The 16,773-nt window shown below is 42.8% G+C and overlaps 1 protein-coding gene and 1 long non-coding RNA gene across 2 annotated transcripts in view; one reads left to right on the top strand and one right to left on the bottom strand.

Moving 5' to 3' along the window:
• Positions 1–4,888: 4,888 nt before the first annotated feature.
• sema5ba (sema domain, seven thrombospondin repeats (type 1 and type 1-like), transmembrane domain (TM) and short cytoplasmic domain, (semaphorin) 5Ba) overlaps positions 4,889–16,773 on the bottom strand; it is a gene marked incomplete at its 5' end in the record, with an annotated part of 29,670 nt that continues 17,785 nt past the window's right edge. Inside the window, 5 exons of the mRNA XM_015059145.1 lie at positions 4,889–7,642; positions 11,231–11,436; positions 13,034–13,078; positions 16,059–16,196; positions 16,690–16,764. Of these exons, the coding sequence (XP_014914631.1) occupies positions 7,466–7,642; positions 11,231–11,436; positions 13,034–13,078; positions 16,059–16,196; positions 16,690–16,764 (641 nt within the window). The remainder of the gene's footprint in view (positions 7,643–11,230; positions 11,437–13,033; positions 13,079–16,058; positions 16,197–16,689; positions 16,765–16,773) is intronic.
• LOC106963954 (uncharacterized) lies at positions 13,156–15,473 on the top strand. Its single transcript, XR_001428295.1, has 2 exons — positions 13,156–13,786; positions 15,148–15,473. It is a non-coding gene; the product is annotated as an uncharacterized LOC106963954 (long non-coding RNA).

The following is a 16,773-nucleotide window of genomic DNA, read 5'->3' on the forward strand; positions in this document are numbered from 1 at the left end:
GATGTTTGAATATGGTTTCCAGTAACAAAAAAGCGATTAAATGCGCTGATACATCATTGTGCTGCTAAACACACAACGCTGAGTGGAGTGGTGGACCGCTCCAAGATGGCCGCCCTAAATCTCGTCAGCGACAATAGGCGAGAGCGGTCCATGAGGCGTCCACTCTTATGTCTATGGTTGAAACCGTCCAGCACGTCGTTCAGGAATCCGTGGCCCTCTGATTTATCCCACGAGGTTATGTCGCCTGGCGTTCCGGGTCCCACGTGAGGCGCGACCCCCTCCGTCTATATTTCTGTGTCATCAGCAGTTTTATTTACAGCGCCATCATCAATATTGCCTGCCCTCGGTGTGGCTGGCAGCTTTTAAGACCTCTGTCAGCTAGTTAAGTAGATTGAATAAAACGCAAATGGCTCGCTCAAGCTCTCCGTCGCACAACCACCATAAACCCAAATGTTTGTCGAATGAGATTCTTGGAAACGGGCCCTGAGCTCCAACGGTCAAATGTGAGGGCTCAGCTCCATGTGAGAAGCAGGCGTCCGGGCCGGGTGATTTAACATGGTTTGCCAGGCCTCTCTCCGCCTTATTGGGACGAGGGGAGGACTCTTCATCACTGCCCGCTCACTCCGTCCCTCTCATCCCTCTCTGTCAGCCGGGGTTAAGCGGTTGGCGCCCGCACTCCGACGTGGCTCCTTGAAGTGAAAGGCGAGCGTTCAAAGTTCTCCTTTAGTTTCGTCACTTTCGGCTTCAAAAGGATCCGCTGAGAACAAGGAGTCTCCTGTTACGTCTCCACAATGCATCCTCTACACAATGTTTTTACTCCAAGTTATCTCAGAATTCACATATAGACCTGAACATTTCTAAAATATCTGAAAGAAAATGCAGCTTTGGAGTCTGAAATACATCTGGGCAATGTTACTTTAAACGCAATTGGATGAGCTTTGGAAAGCAGCCAATCCAGGAGCGCCACTTATTTTTCTTGACGCGGATTGGCTAAACCTCCAAAAGTAGGAGGTTCAGAAAATGGATGTGCTAAAATCGTTTCCATTGCGCATATTAGAACATATTACTGCATATCTGGAGTTTAAACTTTTAAAATAGGCAGTTTTTATATGAGGTCTAAAGTTGAACACTTGTAATTTAAAGCTCAGGCTGTTATTAAAATCGGCAGGCCACAATTTAATGTTACACTGAACCTTTCCTGTCTTATTTGTTCAAATTTTCCAAACATTTTCCTCCATTAAAAGGATAAATTCAGCCTCTACGCCACAATAAAGAGAAAAAGGGGTAGAAATCACACTTCCAGTAGAGCAACGTGTGGTTAAATTAGATTTAAAGAAGGCATTGAGCTGCAGGAATATTGAATGAGTGATGAGGAGGAGAGCAGTAAGGACAAACGTACAGAAGCACCTATCTACTGTACAGTCTACGAAGAGCAGTGTGAATTTGGTCTTCTTACTCCTTTGAAGCTGAATTTAATCTAGAATTTAAAAAAAAGTAGAATAGCAAATAAAAGCTGTGCAAAAATGACTGATGGCAGCCAACTGAAGCGGTGTCCAAAGTGTGGCCAACGTGCCATTTTGGTCCTGCAGAATGATTTTGTGTGGCCCACGACTAAGTTCGACAATTTTTGAAACCACCCTGAATGTAGATGACGACTGGATTTCATGAGCACAAGTTTGAGTACATCTTTCTTATCGTTACTTAAAATTTTAATAGACTCTGTTACGACACTCTTTAATTAAAATGACCATATCCCCCCCCCCCACCCCAAACTTTGTTTATTTGGATAATGAAGTACGGTCAATGCAGAAGGTAATTTGAAAGTTGCCAGGTGGCGCTGTTGAGCCGTTTGTGTTGCAATTTTTGCGACAACCTTAATTGTCACACAGACTTGACACATCCGCCAACTTTGGTGAGTTTTTGAATATGATAAAGCCCCCAAAAAGCCAATTCATTTGACAGAAGCATAGTGAAAACAAGAAGAAACAGTACGATTAGAACTGTTGGAGAACTGAAGCAAAAGTTCATATTGTGGTTTTGCAGTGAAAAATTGATTGATTTTAAGGCTTCACTCCAAGAAATGCCAATAAAAATGTAAGTAAGGAATCACAGAGAGGCCGATCACTTGATATCACCACTTCTACAGGGCATCGATATATTCAAACACACAGAAGTAGTTGGTGGGTTAAAGCTGCTGAACGATCACTGGCTCATGGACAAAGACACAGACGCTGCAATGTCTACGTCCCTGCAGTTTTTGGCCTGAGCTCCAGACATTTTGTGATCTGCCCATCGTGTCTGGCTGAGCCCAGAACAAGGACGCGCCTGTCTGTCTGCCGGCCTGCTGGGACACACGGCTCAGCTCTCATCAAAACAAGAAGCTATTTACTCTGTAAACAGAACAGCTGAGTGAACGTCTGATAATCCTAATACAGCTGCTGCGTAATGTGACGGCTTCCTAAACGGGCTGAAGTTGAACGAGCCTCTGCAGCAGCAGATGCTCGGCAAACATTACCCACAAATGTACACCTCGGGCTCTGTCGCTGTATTAGCATAAAATTCATTACTACTGCTGTGCTTTGGATCATGATTATTAGCAAATATTTAATTAGCCAATCACAGCACAATGGAAATCTGCAGATATCCATTGAGTGAGAGTGAGAACCATCTTTTATTTTTACATTTTTTTTCTTTTCAACAGTTTTCAGACTTGTAGCTCAAACTAATTATATACATTTCCATGTCAAAACTGCAGAAATATGTAAAAAAGGCATAGAAGTAAAACAGCTGGCACATTTCAAATACAGTGTTGTGAGGAATATACTTGCAAACTTTCAGACATTACAAACTTTTTTGTTTTTGCTTTAACGTCACGTGTGAGTATCACAATTTGTTGAATAATCTGAAATATGTGTGTCAGAAGTATATATATTTTTAAATAAAGTGCAACACATTGCCTATGTAGTGAACACCTCACGAGAATATATTACAATTCATAACTACTATATATACGCACTATTAAAAATCCCAATATGATTTCAGTTTGTGGTTGTTGTAACAGATCAAAGTTTTTATTTGTGGCATTTTCATCTTTAATATTAAAAAAAGGGTCACAGAGGTCAGCAGAGGTCAACCTCTTAAGGTATCAAGATTTGGGTCTTGATAGGTTGGCGAGTCACTGTAGCTTCAGTAGCTGTACTGCATTGAAATAAAAAGCTGTATTACATTTAAAAGAAAGATTTGATATAGTTTCTATTACTCCATTTGATAAAAAGGTGTTTCATCATGTGAAATGTTAACAAACTTGCAAACAATTGCCCAAAGGTAGGGAATTTCTTCCAAGATAGTCAACGTTAAGTGCAGTGCTCTTTTTGTCCAAGATAGGGTCTCAATTTTTCACACAGCTGTTATCTTGTTTTTCAACACAACTCGTTAATATCGGCGACCATCAGGAACCAGTACTCTCCTTGCTTACTTGTCATCGTCTTTAAAGCGGATGGCAGCGTTCCCACTGGCCCACCTTCGTCTCCTCCAGCAGTCTCCTCTTCCGGTCCACTGGCTCCACCCGGTGACCTCCTCCTGGCTGCCAGCCAGCCCATCTCTGCTTCTGTTTGCAAGCAGAATCTCCCCACTGATGAATACTTTCAGCGGGCCTATTAATAACTCTAATTAAGAGGTACGGCGTAGCGTTAACTGAACCAGGACGTCGCGTTCTTGTGCATTTATGGGTTTCAAGCTGTACGTTGGAGCTGCTTGGCCTGACGGTCACCGTGACGTTGAGTCGCAGCGAAACACAAATAGTGTCTCTCTCCGTTATTTATGTGAGGGCTAAACACTGAGAGCGCTTTATTTAGCGTCTCCCCCCTGTTGCAGAAGCCGTTCTTCGGCTCTGATCTTGATTTTCCTGTGCAGCAGCAGCAGAATCATTTGTGGTGTAATGATAAAGCGCTGGTGTCTGGGCCACTGGCACCAGCAGTGATCCACAAGCACTCTGCTGGACACACCCTGACTACTTGGCTCATTTGTCTCATCCATCTCCCCCCCACCACCACCACCAGCACCTCTCTCACAGCCAAGGATTTCGGCGCTGCAGTCATTTGTTGTCTCTAGATGAAAGGGAGAAGATGCCCTTCTGTGACACGTTTCAGGCTCAGACTGTTTCCACTTACCTGCTGGGTAGCGGAGCACATTTTATAGGCAGGGTAGACTCTTAAAGTGGACTAAATGATACCACACTTAATGTAATTTTACTTTATTATATATTCCCCCTAATGAATTCCCTACTTTGCAGTCGATGCCACTGCTAGGCCTGCTACTCCCACTGCCGTATTTCACCCGACACATCTGCCAGTTTGTGCAACAAGGAAGTCCAAGATGTTCACCCAGATTCCCGGTGGGATCAGCTTTTGTGGCGTTTCACATCCAAACTGGGAATTAAAGTGAACCGCTCCTTTCCTTTATGTCTTCTGGAGGACAGAATTAAAAATATACCAATCATTTGAACGCCCTAAATCAATCTGAGCTGTCACAAGATGAGACGATGCGCTGTTTCCTGCCAAGCAGGTTGTAAAGACTGACCTTGCCCTGTTCGGTGGACGTTCACTTCGAGTTCACCATGAGCATTAGCGGACCTCAGCACAGGATGCCCAAGTATGTGGGGCCTTAAACCAAGGCAAATGTTTGCTATTCACTCTCACATCCCTTAAGTTAAAACAAAACATTGATGTGTGAAGAGTTTTTACCTCGAGTGTCTGTGTTCGTACTTACCCGTCTTCCAGTCAGAGTCCTAGCATCATGTTCCCTGTTCTCATTCACGGAGATCACAGTCTAATCCGCTGGATAATCCAAACGATCAGGCACACACACCCAGCTAGCCATGACAGTGATGTGTTGGCATCAAGGTTTATTGTCCTTAATCATGTACAATATACAAAAATATAGGGTACAAAAAAGTTCACAGTGTCTAAAAGGCAGTGATTATAGTCTACACGACAGGTCTAACAGTACACCTGGTAAGTTGCATAGAAGGGGCACAGAGCCTCACATCGCCGGGGGCCGGAGCTCAGAACGACCAACCGCGTGTAGAGCTTTTAGACCGGGGCCAATAGAAAATTAGTACGATCAAAGAGATCCTTTTGTTCTCAGTTAGCTTATTTTATTTGATCCATTTTGCTTTTGATTCCCGTCAGCGGTACAGCCAGTCGATCTCGTTTGTTTGGGCAGCTGGGGGAGGTCGCGTTAGCCACAGGCGGCAGGTCATGTCACGGAGCTCCGACCCCAAACAAACCGCAGGGTTTATTGTGTACTTAGCTGCTGCACTTTTTTTTTTTTTTTAAACTATAAGGCTTCTCTCTCTTTTTTATTTTTTAAACAAAATGTTAGCTATACAGTATACAGAGTCATTTACACATTCCTCTTCAGGGACATTGGATGGGCAGAAGGCTGCTGCTCCTATATACAGATAGAGCTCTCATGTCGTGCGTGTACATTAGCTTGAACGTGAGTTAGCCTGGGCGAGTTAGCATTCATTGATCAGGCAGTAACAATAAAATATTCCAGTGAAAATGGCCTTTTACAAACCAAGCTATAAATAATGTACATTCCACCAAGTGGCGCAACGCTTGACTTACGATTAACATCTCAGACGTGAAACAGAAAAAACAAGCTGAACATCTGAAGAGTGACAGAATTTGGAAACACACACAGACACACAACACACACACACAGATAAAAACCGCCTCATATGTATGAAAGCATTTACATGGTACAAAACAAAGCAACCCTATTTTTTTCCTTTTTTGTTGTATTTTTTCTCTTTCCACACAAACAGTCTCCACTTTCACACATTCATGCGTTCATTTTCTTCTAAGCAAGCATAAGTTTTTTTTTTATTTTTTTTTTATCCTTTCTATTTTCAAGTAGGGGGTGAAAGGGGTTGATTTTTTGTTAGTATTCATATAAAAGAAACCCAAAAAAAAGGAGACTTTAAAATTCATTGTTTTATTTTTGTAACATTTCACGTGTTGACGATGCATTTGTTATGAAAATGAAATTAGAGAAGCAAGAGTTATTAATCAGTTATATTCTTATTTAACAAAATATTCTCCTTCTATGCTACAGGTCGTTGTGAACAGAAAACCGTTGTAAAAACGAAACATTTAGAAAAGAACAAGTGCCAGTCTGCTAGCTTATTCTACCGTCATAGAAAAAAAAAAAAAAAAACTGAAAAAACCCCGATCCAGTTCTTCAGCACACTGGCCATATTTGATATGACCACTGAACTATTTAGCTCTCAGTAGAATTGCATTCATTCAGTGGAGAATTAATTGGAGAATCAATCAATCCTCTTCTTCGGGAGTCCTCGTTGTTCTCGGATGAAACAAAAAGAGAAAAACAAACAAAACAGAAATGGGAACATAAAATCACCCCAGGCACCCGCGGCATTCCCAAAGCTTTTGCCGTTCCGAACAGCCCCACCGAATTCCCGGCTGTGACCTTCACACAAGCACATCCGCGTCTTCCAAAACGGGATTGGGACTTTGATCGAAAGCAGATTTAGACAATAATTCTCTTCAGCTGTGGGTGACGGTGCTTCATGCGAGTTTCCCCAAACAGCCTCACAAAAGCTTAATCAACTTTAAACTTCTTATCTTTCCCGTCATGTGAAAATACCAACAATGGGGAGGACGAGGGAGAGAGTGAACGCATTTCCTCTCCCACTCCACCGCGCTGATATCGATCTGTAATTTATTTTGTCATCGACTTCATTCAGTTTTCTCTTTTGTTGTCGTTGCCTCACCCTGTGCTGTGCGGCGAGGACGAGGAACACGTGTGCCCTTTGTTCTCCGAAACTGCTTTTGTTGTTGAGGGACTCAAGTTCATTACAGGCCAAGAATGTTGTTTGTAATGGAGAGAGAGCCAAACATAAAAAAAGGTAACTCTTATCCCGTAAAAAAGTTTACTTTTGTTGTTGTTGTTGTCAGATTCCCATCGGTCTATGCAGATGGGGGTCGACGACCCGGCACCTGCATCGAAGCGGTAGCGACAATCTCCTCAAAGCCAGAGTTCGGCCTTTTGTTGACTTTCTTTTCGCTTGTTCCCCACATAAAGCGCTGGCGCTGACACAGCGACATCCCCGACAGATTCCTTACAAAAACACGCGCCCCCAGACCGGTTGCATAAGTTCTTGACTTTACCAGGAGCCGGGCTTTTGTAGTCCGAATCCACGTCTCTCGACGGAAAGTCCCAAAAACAACCAACCCTGAAAACACAAACGCCACCAGGCAGAAGAGACTACGGGTTCAGGGAGGTGACGGCGTAGAGCACAGAGACGTTGCCAAGCTCTGAATAACATTTCAGTTCACATTGGTTCACTTATGTCACCATGGTAGCGGCGTCCGTTTCGGGGGTGGGGGGAGAGAGAGAGCGGGATGGGGGTGGTGGAGGGTCATCGGCGGGCTGCGTCTCAGCTGTTGTTACTGTTGTTGTAGGTTCTGCACGGTGAGGGGGAGGAGTTGGGTTGGTAGTCAAACTTGCCGAGCGGTGTGGGATAGTAGGTGGTTGTGTAGACGTTGGTCTGCTGGAGCGGTGTCGGGTAGAAGTTGGATCGTTCGTCTGGCAGCAGGTTGTTCTTGTTCAGCGTCTGGAATGAAACAACAGAACGAACGAAGAGTTTAACATCTCTTTTCTTAGGCACATATTTGTTTTTTGTGCAGCACTATTCTACTGTAATACAACTTTTACTGTTTTCCTGTTTCATGTGTTACAGTTAGAGAGATGTTTTCAACTTTCTTCAAATTAAGAACTTTGTATCTGTGTGATAGGATCAAACTTGTAGGATAACTGTTCAACTCTTCCTTCAAATTTTCTATGGAATAAGATTCAGAACTTTGTGATGGCTGCTCTAAAACAATGGCTTTATTGTCCCAAAGCCAATCTGAAATCAATGTAGAGGTATAGTAATGGTCTATGTCCACTAGGAAAACCCACTTGTAACAAAGCTTTAACTTAATGATCAAGATGGCGGATGCTGGCCTCCATTCTTTGCTCTCTCGTACTTTGAATGTGAGTTTTTTTTTAGGGTGTTTTCACACCTGACAGTCCGGTAGACGTGGTTCAATCGAGCAACATTTGTTACATTTTCATCTGGAACGGTTCGCTTTCCCACCACACTGAGTCAAACCAACCAAACCCTTTGAAAAACCTGTTCACTTCCTCGCCTGTGGTGGCGCTGCACCAAGAACCACTGCAGGAAACAACATGAAAACCTCTGAAGAAGACACGATAGCTTCACAAAATTCAAACAAAAATGGAGTGGCATCAGATTTTAGCAGTTGTAGGATTACTCTTATCTTTAAAAAAAAATCCCAGAATGCCTTGCTCTATAGTCCGCTTCCTGCTTTTGGCACGGTCTTTGGTCCATCTGGCATCGACATATGCATTCAAACTTGGCCAGAGTTCACTTCAGGCAGACCAAAGTTTGAGGAGCCAGTGTGAATGTACCCTTACTCTTTCCTGTTACTTTCACCCAGAGAAGGACTCCTAAATCAAAATGTCCTCTCTACATATTTATTCTCCAATTTGCATCGTTGGAGGCGAAGTGCTCTGTGTATGATTTACCAGAAATGAAGACAAGGTCAACAGGAAGGCACCCTTGTCAGACTTTAACAGCGGAGACCGTCCACACCCTTGCCCTCAATCCATCTGGCTAATGTCCGCTTCCTGGCAAACGAAACGGTCAAACTGCTGCTTCTAGACTCAAAAAACTACAGCACAGGGAGTTTTCATTTATATAGCTCTTTTAAAGCTCACTTGACTCAAGTGATGTAATCTCCTTATGGTATAGAAAACAGACATTTGAAAAAACTTTAAATAATGAAGAACGTAGTTACAACACGGACTGCAACCATCCATCGCTGTAGCTCGGTATTGATAAAAGAATGTCTTGATGTTATTGCTTGAGTATATGTGTGTGTTTACAAGCAAACAAAATCAAGGTAACAAATCTAATTTGAATCTCGTCAATCGCACTCAGTGCTCTAATACGTAGGCTGACAAGTATCTAGTGGAGCAATCAAGAATAAAAACGAGTCCAAAGCCGAACGTTTTATTTTAACGCCACTGCCAACTCGTGAGTAAAAGCCGAACGTTTTCCAGGGGAAGCTTTAACTGATGTGATTCCATCTGAACAGCTCTGGAGGCCGAAGCAGGCAGATAATCAGGTTAGAGTTGGTGAAGCACACGATCGGGGAGCTAACATAAATTGGCCTGGAGCCGAGGGAACCCGCCGCACAAAAGTGGCGTTGCGGTACGCGGACACCGTCTGCGCATCCGGCGGCGTCTGGCCTCCCCCCCCCCTCCTGCGGTCGTTAAAAGCTAATGAGTTCAGCCTTTAACAACACAGTGGTTTTCGGCGCCGTGTGCAACCAACCACAACGGTAACCATGAGGACTCAGGAGGCTGCGGCCGTCGTGGCACAGAGAGCCGGGAATCAGGAAAAAGCCTTTTTAGTGAAACGTTTTAGATGTCGGGCAAAAACACAAGTTGAATCAGGATTCGGTCTGAGACGGACCTGAGCTCCGCAGTGTGTATTTGTCTGCTTTTCGTCAAACAGTTTGATTTGAAATTATGTTATTCGTTATTGTATTGCACTGAACAAAATACCACAGTGAACCATTTTATTCATGAGACGCTTTACAAACAACACCACCAAGGTGCTGTACAGAACAACACAAAGCAGGATTAAAGGAATATAGACTAACAGTGAGAAGGAAGGAAACAGCCAGATAAAAAAACTGATAAGAATAATAAAGTAATCCAATAAATAAAACAAAATCAGTCGCAGGCCACAAATCCAATTTTTTTTCCCCCTCCTATGCGACCCACATCCAACTTTCACATGGAAACTGAATGACCTAGTTTAGATTTTTTTCACCCCTCACTCCAAAAATAAATAAATATAAAATCAGATTTGTGCCTCTTTCATATCTGGTACTTAGTTGGATACTTATCCTGGTTCACATCCAAACTGGCTTCTGCACTGAAGCTGCAGTCGATGCTCCAGAAGAGGCTGTAGCTACTAGTTGTACTTCCCTTCATCTCTTTATGATCTTGTGTCACATCATTCATTAGTGTGAATGTCCAACAAAAAGAAAAACAGGTTCCAGCTCTAATTTGGAATCGAGCATCAAGACCTGCTATGTGAGCACAGTCAAAGTCTCACTCTGGGTTGAATGTCAGGGAATAAAAGTGTCCCAATCATTGGGTTTAGGGTTTCATTTGTGGTTTTTCCACATTTTGTTTCTCTGTGTCTCTTTGTTTATTCTTATGTTCTGTACTTTGCGTATTCACAGTTTGTTTTCTTAGGTCAGTGTTATTTTCTCCCTGATTTTATTTATTTATTTTTTTTGTCTTAGTTCACTAACTTAGTGCTTAACATTCACCTTTCCTGCAGTCTGGCAGTTTTATCCCCTGCCACCTTATTTCCTCTCCTCCCTCAGAGTTTATAGGTTTTAAAGTTCTCAGTTACCTTCAGCCACCTCTGCACTCGGGTTTTTATTGAGTCCTTGAAATGCCTAAAAACCTCTGATCAGCTGACCTACAGGAGCCAGATGGTTCATATTGATGAAGCCACTAATGAAATCCGCCTACATTTGAAACAGTGGGAAAATGACATTTTTAAAAAGTTGAATTATTAATGACAGAATGTGGACTTGGAGCGACGTGTCAATCTATAATCCACATGTTCCAGATTGAAAACACTTTTCTGACATTTTATCATCTTTTTAAATTCACTTTCTCTGAACTCAGACCCTAAGGTCACGATCAGAGAACAGATGTTGCTATGACTGATACGAGAACTCACCCACACAAGTCGTGAGCTTAACATAATTAAAAGTGTTAAAGTAAAGCTTACAGAGATGATCTGTGTAGTAGTGGATGACCTGAAGCCTTTTCAAATCAATAAAATGAGCAAACTGTGAATTTGACAGCAATTCAAAGCAGATATGAAGCAATGGAAACACATTAATGCTGTTTAAAGTTAACCAAACATATAAATAAAGAAGTTCAGGTAAAGCTGCAAGGGCCACACATCAAAGTTTTGCAAAAAACAAAGAAGCACAAAAAAGAAGTAATCAACTTCATGTGGGACGCAGAATGAACACAAGCATTCTTGCTGTGTTTGCACTTGGAGAAAGGAAAGATGAGGCGAACAAACATCCGCTCCTACCTTGAACTCCATGGGTGTGTACTTCTCGTTCTTTGGTGTGGTGTTGCCCTTGTAGTTGAGGTGGTTGGGCGTGGTCGGGTGAATGACGGCGGACTCCTGCGAGGGCTTGTGGAACCGTTGGCAGTAAACGTAGACGAGGAAGGACAACAGCCCCGCCCCCAGGAAGCAGGAGACACCGGTGGCGATTAGGTGGATGGAGGTGAAGGCTGACAAACGAAAACGACACCGGAACGTCAGCAAAGGTCTGAGGGATATTTTATCCAGGCGAGGAGATTTACATATCGCCCAATATCGCAGTAACGGTCAGCATATTAGCCCTTTTCACAAAAGTTGGTGCTTGGGAAAAATTGGTGTGCTCTTCAAGCCGGATCGGTATGCTGTGATAATTCATCCCGACTCCACGACTTTATTCCCTCTTTATGAAGAACAATTTACAGCTGGGACTTCTCCCGCTGGAGCCATTTTACTTTAGAATTGGTTCAAAGATGACATGCAAGGCTGCTCTCGGTCACTTTATCCATTTATAACTCTGTACGGACATCTATAATTGGTTGGGGTGAAATTTGAAAGAGAGATTATGTCAAATGCCACCGTCCGATTTGATTTTTTCTTTTGTAGACATAAATGATGTAAGAGGGATGGATCTGACTGAGGAAGCGAGGACCAAATTAGGAAGTAGCTAACAATGATTCCCAACCTGGGAGTGTGTGGGGTTGTCACACACACTCCCTATGGAGCAGCACAAAGTCTGGACACGTTACTGAACGATCAAAGCTACGTGAGGATGAAGTGCATCAAACTCTCCGGGTGTGAGGGCATTGGTCGTTTTGCAGATAAGGAGCTTTAGGAAACAACAACAACGTCTCTTCAAAAGAACATCTCGAGGTGTTGGAAAAAGGAAAGGTCAAAAAGAAAACCACAACAGTTCCCGCCGGAGCTGAACTTGCTTTGAGGCGATGTACACAGATTTACCTTCACAGGAAAACTCCTTAACAGGGAATTATTACTTTACGAGTTGCCGACGTCGGTGAGTACAATTTTCACATTTCCACAGCTTTGATAAGTGCTAACGTCTTCTATAAAATGTCAAACTAAGTTAACTTTTTACATAATATTAGCATGACATGCTAACAGCTGGATATCCGGGCAGCAGAGACGATATTTCACAGTAACAGGTCCTGGATGACTTGGTGGCAAGCGCCGCTCCTCTCTAAGTCTAAATTAGTTCAATTTACTTTAATATTTTGAAAAATAAATTATTTTTTTTAAAACATTATGCATATAAGATGATATAATAAGGAAACTACTTTTTACACGACTGGTTCCATTAAGTTCCCACATGTTATTGTACAATATGCTGAAAAAAACTGTTTTGACATGTATTCAAGTGTTTTCACCTCAATTATGCTGCTGCTACCAACGTTACTCTGCTCCACTATAACACACAACAGCTCCTAAATGCCTGCTTGAAAATTTCCACGCTTGGGTTGTCAGGTAAATAACATGAGAATGATTTATTTCTTTTCACAACCTGCTTTCAACATTTATTCTGGGAACTTTGGATGCACCGTTTTTTTATTTTAAATTTTTTTTATTTTCCAAGTCAAAAACCAAAAATGGACCAGACTCGTAAGAATGTGATTCTCGAATTTTACAGCGAGTGAGACAGCAAACATGAAAATGTGCATTCGATGCATGAAAACACACACGGCGTTCCAGACAGGAAACATAAAGGGACTCGGAGGGGCAACGCAAAAAAACCTGAACATGCGCTGAGCTCGGACGAACCGTTAATCCACTTACCTCCGCATTGTTGGTCCTTATCAAAACCAGATGCCGGGAGAATGACTGCGGAGAGGAGAGGAATACAAGTCAGACACACAAACAGGCATGCAAACACACACACACACACACACACACACACACGCATACATGCATGTGTTCACCTTCAGAGCACACAAACGCCGACTGTGAAACATGCAGAAATGAGAACAAGATATGAGGAACATGAGAAACTGAAATGAGTTCACCGTGTTGTTGTGCGAAGGGTCCGTAGGGATTGGTTTTAATTTAATGTATCGGTGAAACCTGAGACTTTTTACGTTTAGATAATTGGACTGTTGAGTGACTCCCTCCCAAGTTTCGTTCAGTCGAGCTGGACCTTTCTTTGCTAGAGAGGTTTTACACCAGGAAAACAACTTTATTTGTCCAGCACATCCTGTCTTTCTGCAAACTTTCCCCCCCGAAGCGAACAAGCACGTGCGTGTGTGTCCGTGGGAGTCAACGCGTTTAATTGCAGAGCCACATTTGCTGATTAATTTTCGTTGCTAATATTTTCCCCCCACCTCCTCCGCAGGAGACCTCTGCCGATCCTTCCACGGTCTCACAGAAATGTGCAATAAAGTCTAATGTGATTTGCCGTTTGTGACGTCCCATTAATATTAATCACCTTCATCTCGACTCGTTAGGGATTCAGAGACTGGAGGGTCCCGCGTTGGTGGGCCAGGAGGGATCACTTCAGGAGAAAGTTTCTGAGATCCGCATCAGCATAACAAGGTGAGCTGAGGGCCGACCGGGCGAACTGCTGACTACTGAATTTCACGCAGACCTAATTATGCGCAATTAACAAACAGAGAGCAGCTTACAGCGCCAGGATGTGAACCACACACACACACAAACATGTTTGTGTTTACCGAAGCTTATGACCAAGGATGACAGTGGGGATGAATTTTAATCATGATGATTCGTATTTAACAACAAGACGAGTCCTGGGGACTAAAAGGTGAATCCTTTTATATACATATATAAAAAAAGAAAAAACGAAGCTACTTGCAGCATTTTGTAAGGAGAAAGTAACAAAAGGATGCATTGAATCGTATGACTGAGTAACTCCAGAGCACAAACTACTGCTTAGACCAAACAGCTTATCCACATCTAAATATCGTTGGACCCGACCTGCTGCTTCCTCTCAAGACTAATGCGAAATACCCAGGAGGTTTTCAGCTTCAAAATAATAAAATAAAATAAAATTAAAAAAAAACACAACTGCGTAGAGTCTTTATTTCTAGGTGAACAGAATTAAAGCGCCTTTTGTACATCAGCGGTGAAAATGTGTTAAAAGAATTAAAATAAATGGATTTCCTTTTAACGCTGTGGGATGACACACATGTTTAATGCGTCATCTGGTGGAATAAAATATGCAGTTTTAATACAGCTGCTTATACGGATGTTTTCTTTTTTCATTTACCAATAGCACAATGATTAGCCTTTAAAACAAACGCAACTGATCTTTAGCTTGTTGACATCAATCAGAATTGGTATGACATTTTTGAACGATTATCCTTGCATTTTAGTCCTGAGGTTCTAAATATATATTTAAAGGGACCCATTGTTCTTGCTCAGCAGGCGGGAGAAGGAACCATGTTGACTTTTAACCACAAACATGGTAGTCAAACTCCCCGTTGGAGCTTTTACACTAAGAAGTGTCACCGATTCACCTTGTTTGAGAGCAATAAGAGAGACAAGTGTTTTCTGTCCTGTCGTTACAACATAAACACGTAAATATGGCTAGACTCTGCAGGAACCATGTGCTTCGATCTGTTGAAGCTACAAGGCTTCATATTGTGAGGAGCAAACTCTCCAGGTGAGGAAAGGGTGAAGAGGTCAAAAAGCACCACATTCCCCACTGATAAGATGGTGGATTATCTGTGTTATTGGAGCATCAGACTCTCCCAAACGCCATGGAAACCTTGTTGAAGTGCATCGAGAAATCAGGACAGAAATGGTTGAAACTCTGCGTGATACTGAATCACCCATCACCTTTCTTTTTTTTCTTCCCACCTTTCTGCAAGGAAAATTTCCCTAAGGGGGAAATGATAAAGTTATACTGATAAAATCATTTTCCACTGTTCTCTCAGGACCCAAGATCTAAAGCCTGTGGATAAACTATGGGATGAAGAGAAGAGAGCAGAAGAGATGTCTGGAGACTCATCGGATCAAGAGACTGAATGATCAGATCACTTCATCTGGGATCCTGCACAAAGGATTAAAAGCTGTGATTTTGTGTTCGAAACAATACGACATGTCTTTACAGTATTTGAGTTTAACTGGGACTTTTTCCTCAATCTAAAGTAATTACTTCCAATTTTTGACATCAAGGTAAATGTGAGAGACGGGAGAACAAGAGCCTGTAACGTGTTAGTAACACTGAGAAACACAGCCATTAAAAAGGCTGGGACTGTAACGCATTCATTTTGATTAATTAATTACATATCTTATCATTTAATGTGTTAAAATTTGATTTGTTTTTGTTTGTTACACATTCAAAAGTCCAGAGCTGGAACCGCTGTATTTGTGTGTTCCTGGTACGGCCCGTAAATCTGACAGCAGCGATGGACGATGATTCGCCTTTCTTGGACCATCGGGGGTTAATTTTTGGTTCAAAAAACAAACTAGTGAGATGGTGGAAAACACCACTGCTGTGTGCAAGTCGTCACAGAAGCTAATCAAGCCTAAAATAGCATCTGAATGCAAAACATTTTGCAGCAGTAGACGTCCTCAGCGCCCACACACTCCGTATTTTTATGCAAGTTTTTTTTTCTTCCAAAGTTCAGTGAATGATCAGAAACAACTGGAAGCTGAATGGGTCAAATAGCACTTTACAGCAATCTGATGGCTGAGCAAATAACTTTGTTGTTGAAGTCACGTGCTGCTCATTTTGTCTGTGCGATTAACTCGATCGAAGATCCTAATCGAGCCCCTCCGCTACTCCTTCTGCGTTTGAACAGCCAGCCTTGTGACATTGTGGAAGGAGAGTGGACGGACTCACCAGGTATTTCGTTGCAGTCCCTGCGCTGAGTGCTGTTCCCCACACAGGGGGCGCTTCCCTGAGCGCCGCACACCCGACTCCTGGTCTGGAAGCCGGAGTCATCGCAGGCCGACCACAGAGACCAGGCCATCCATCCGCCTGAAAACGGAGAGAGGGGGGAGAAAAGAGAAATCAAAAATAAATGACGACATTCAGAGGGTTAAATTAGACCCAGAATGGCCTGGAAACCATTTGGAATCTCAAGCTGTCACCACCAAGCAACCCAAACACACCAAAAAGAGGCAAAAAAAAAAGCAGTGAAACCTAAAGGCTGTTTAGTGCATAGCAGAGATATTTGTCTCCCAAACCAGGTTTCAGTCGTTTCCCCGCAGCAGGCAATCAAGCAGTAAACAAAAGCTGCTATCCAATAAGAGAAAAAAAAAAAAAAAAAAAACCTCCCGCTTTCAGAGCCTCCCTTTGAACTAAACACTTGTTGCACTCTTCTGTCCTGCATTCAAGAGCAGTGGAGTGGAGGGAGCCCAGAGTACAGTGATGAAAGACGGATGAACAAAGTTAGTTTGGTGCTCAGCTTGCTCTACAGCTTTGGCAGGAGGAATCTGGGTGAAAAAGAAAGAGGACGGACCGCTTTTACCTTTCCTACCGGTCCCGGACCGACCGACCTGTCGCTTTGTGAGCACAATCTGTTCCCTCCTGTCAGCGAAAGCCTCTGGGCAAA

Source organism: Poecilia latipinna, unplaced genomic scaffold, assembly GCF_001443285.1.
Source record: "Poecilia latipinna isolate Pla-1442-1.1 unplaced genomic scaffold, P_latipinna-1.0 Scaffold1604, whole genome shotgun sequence".
Taxonomy (NCBI): domain Eukaryota; kingdom Metazoa; phylum Chordata; class Actinopteri; order Cyprinodontiformes; family Poeciliidae; genus Poecilia; species Poecilia latipinna.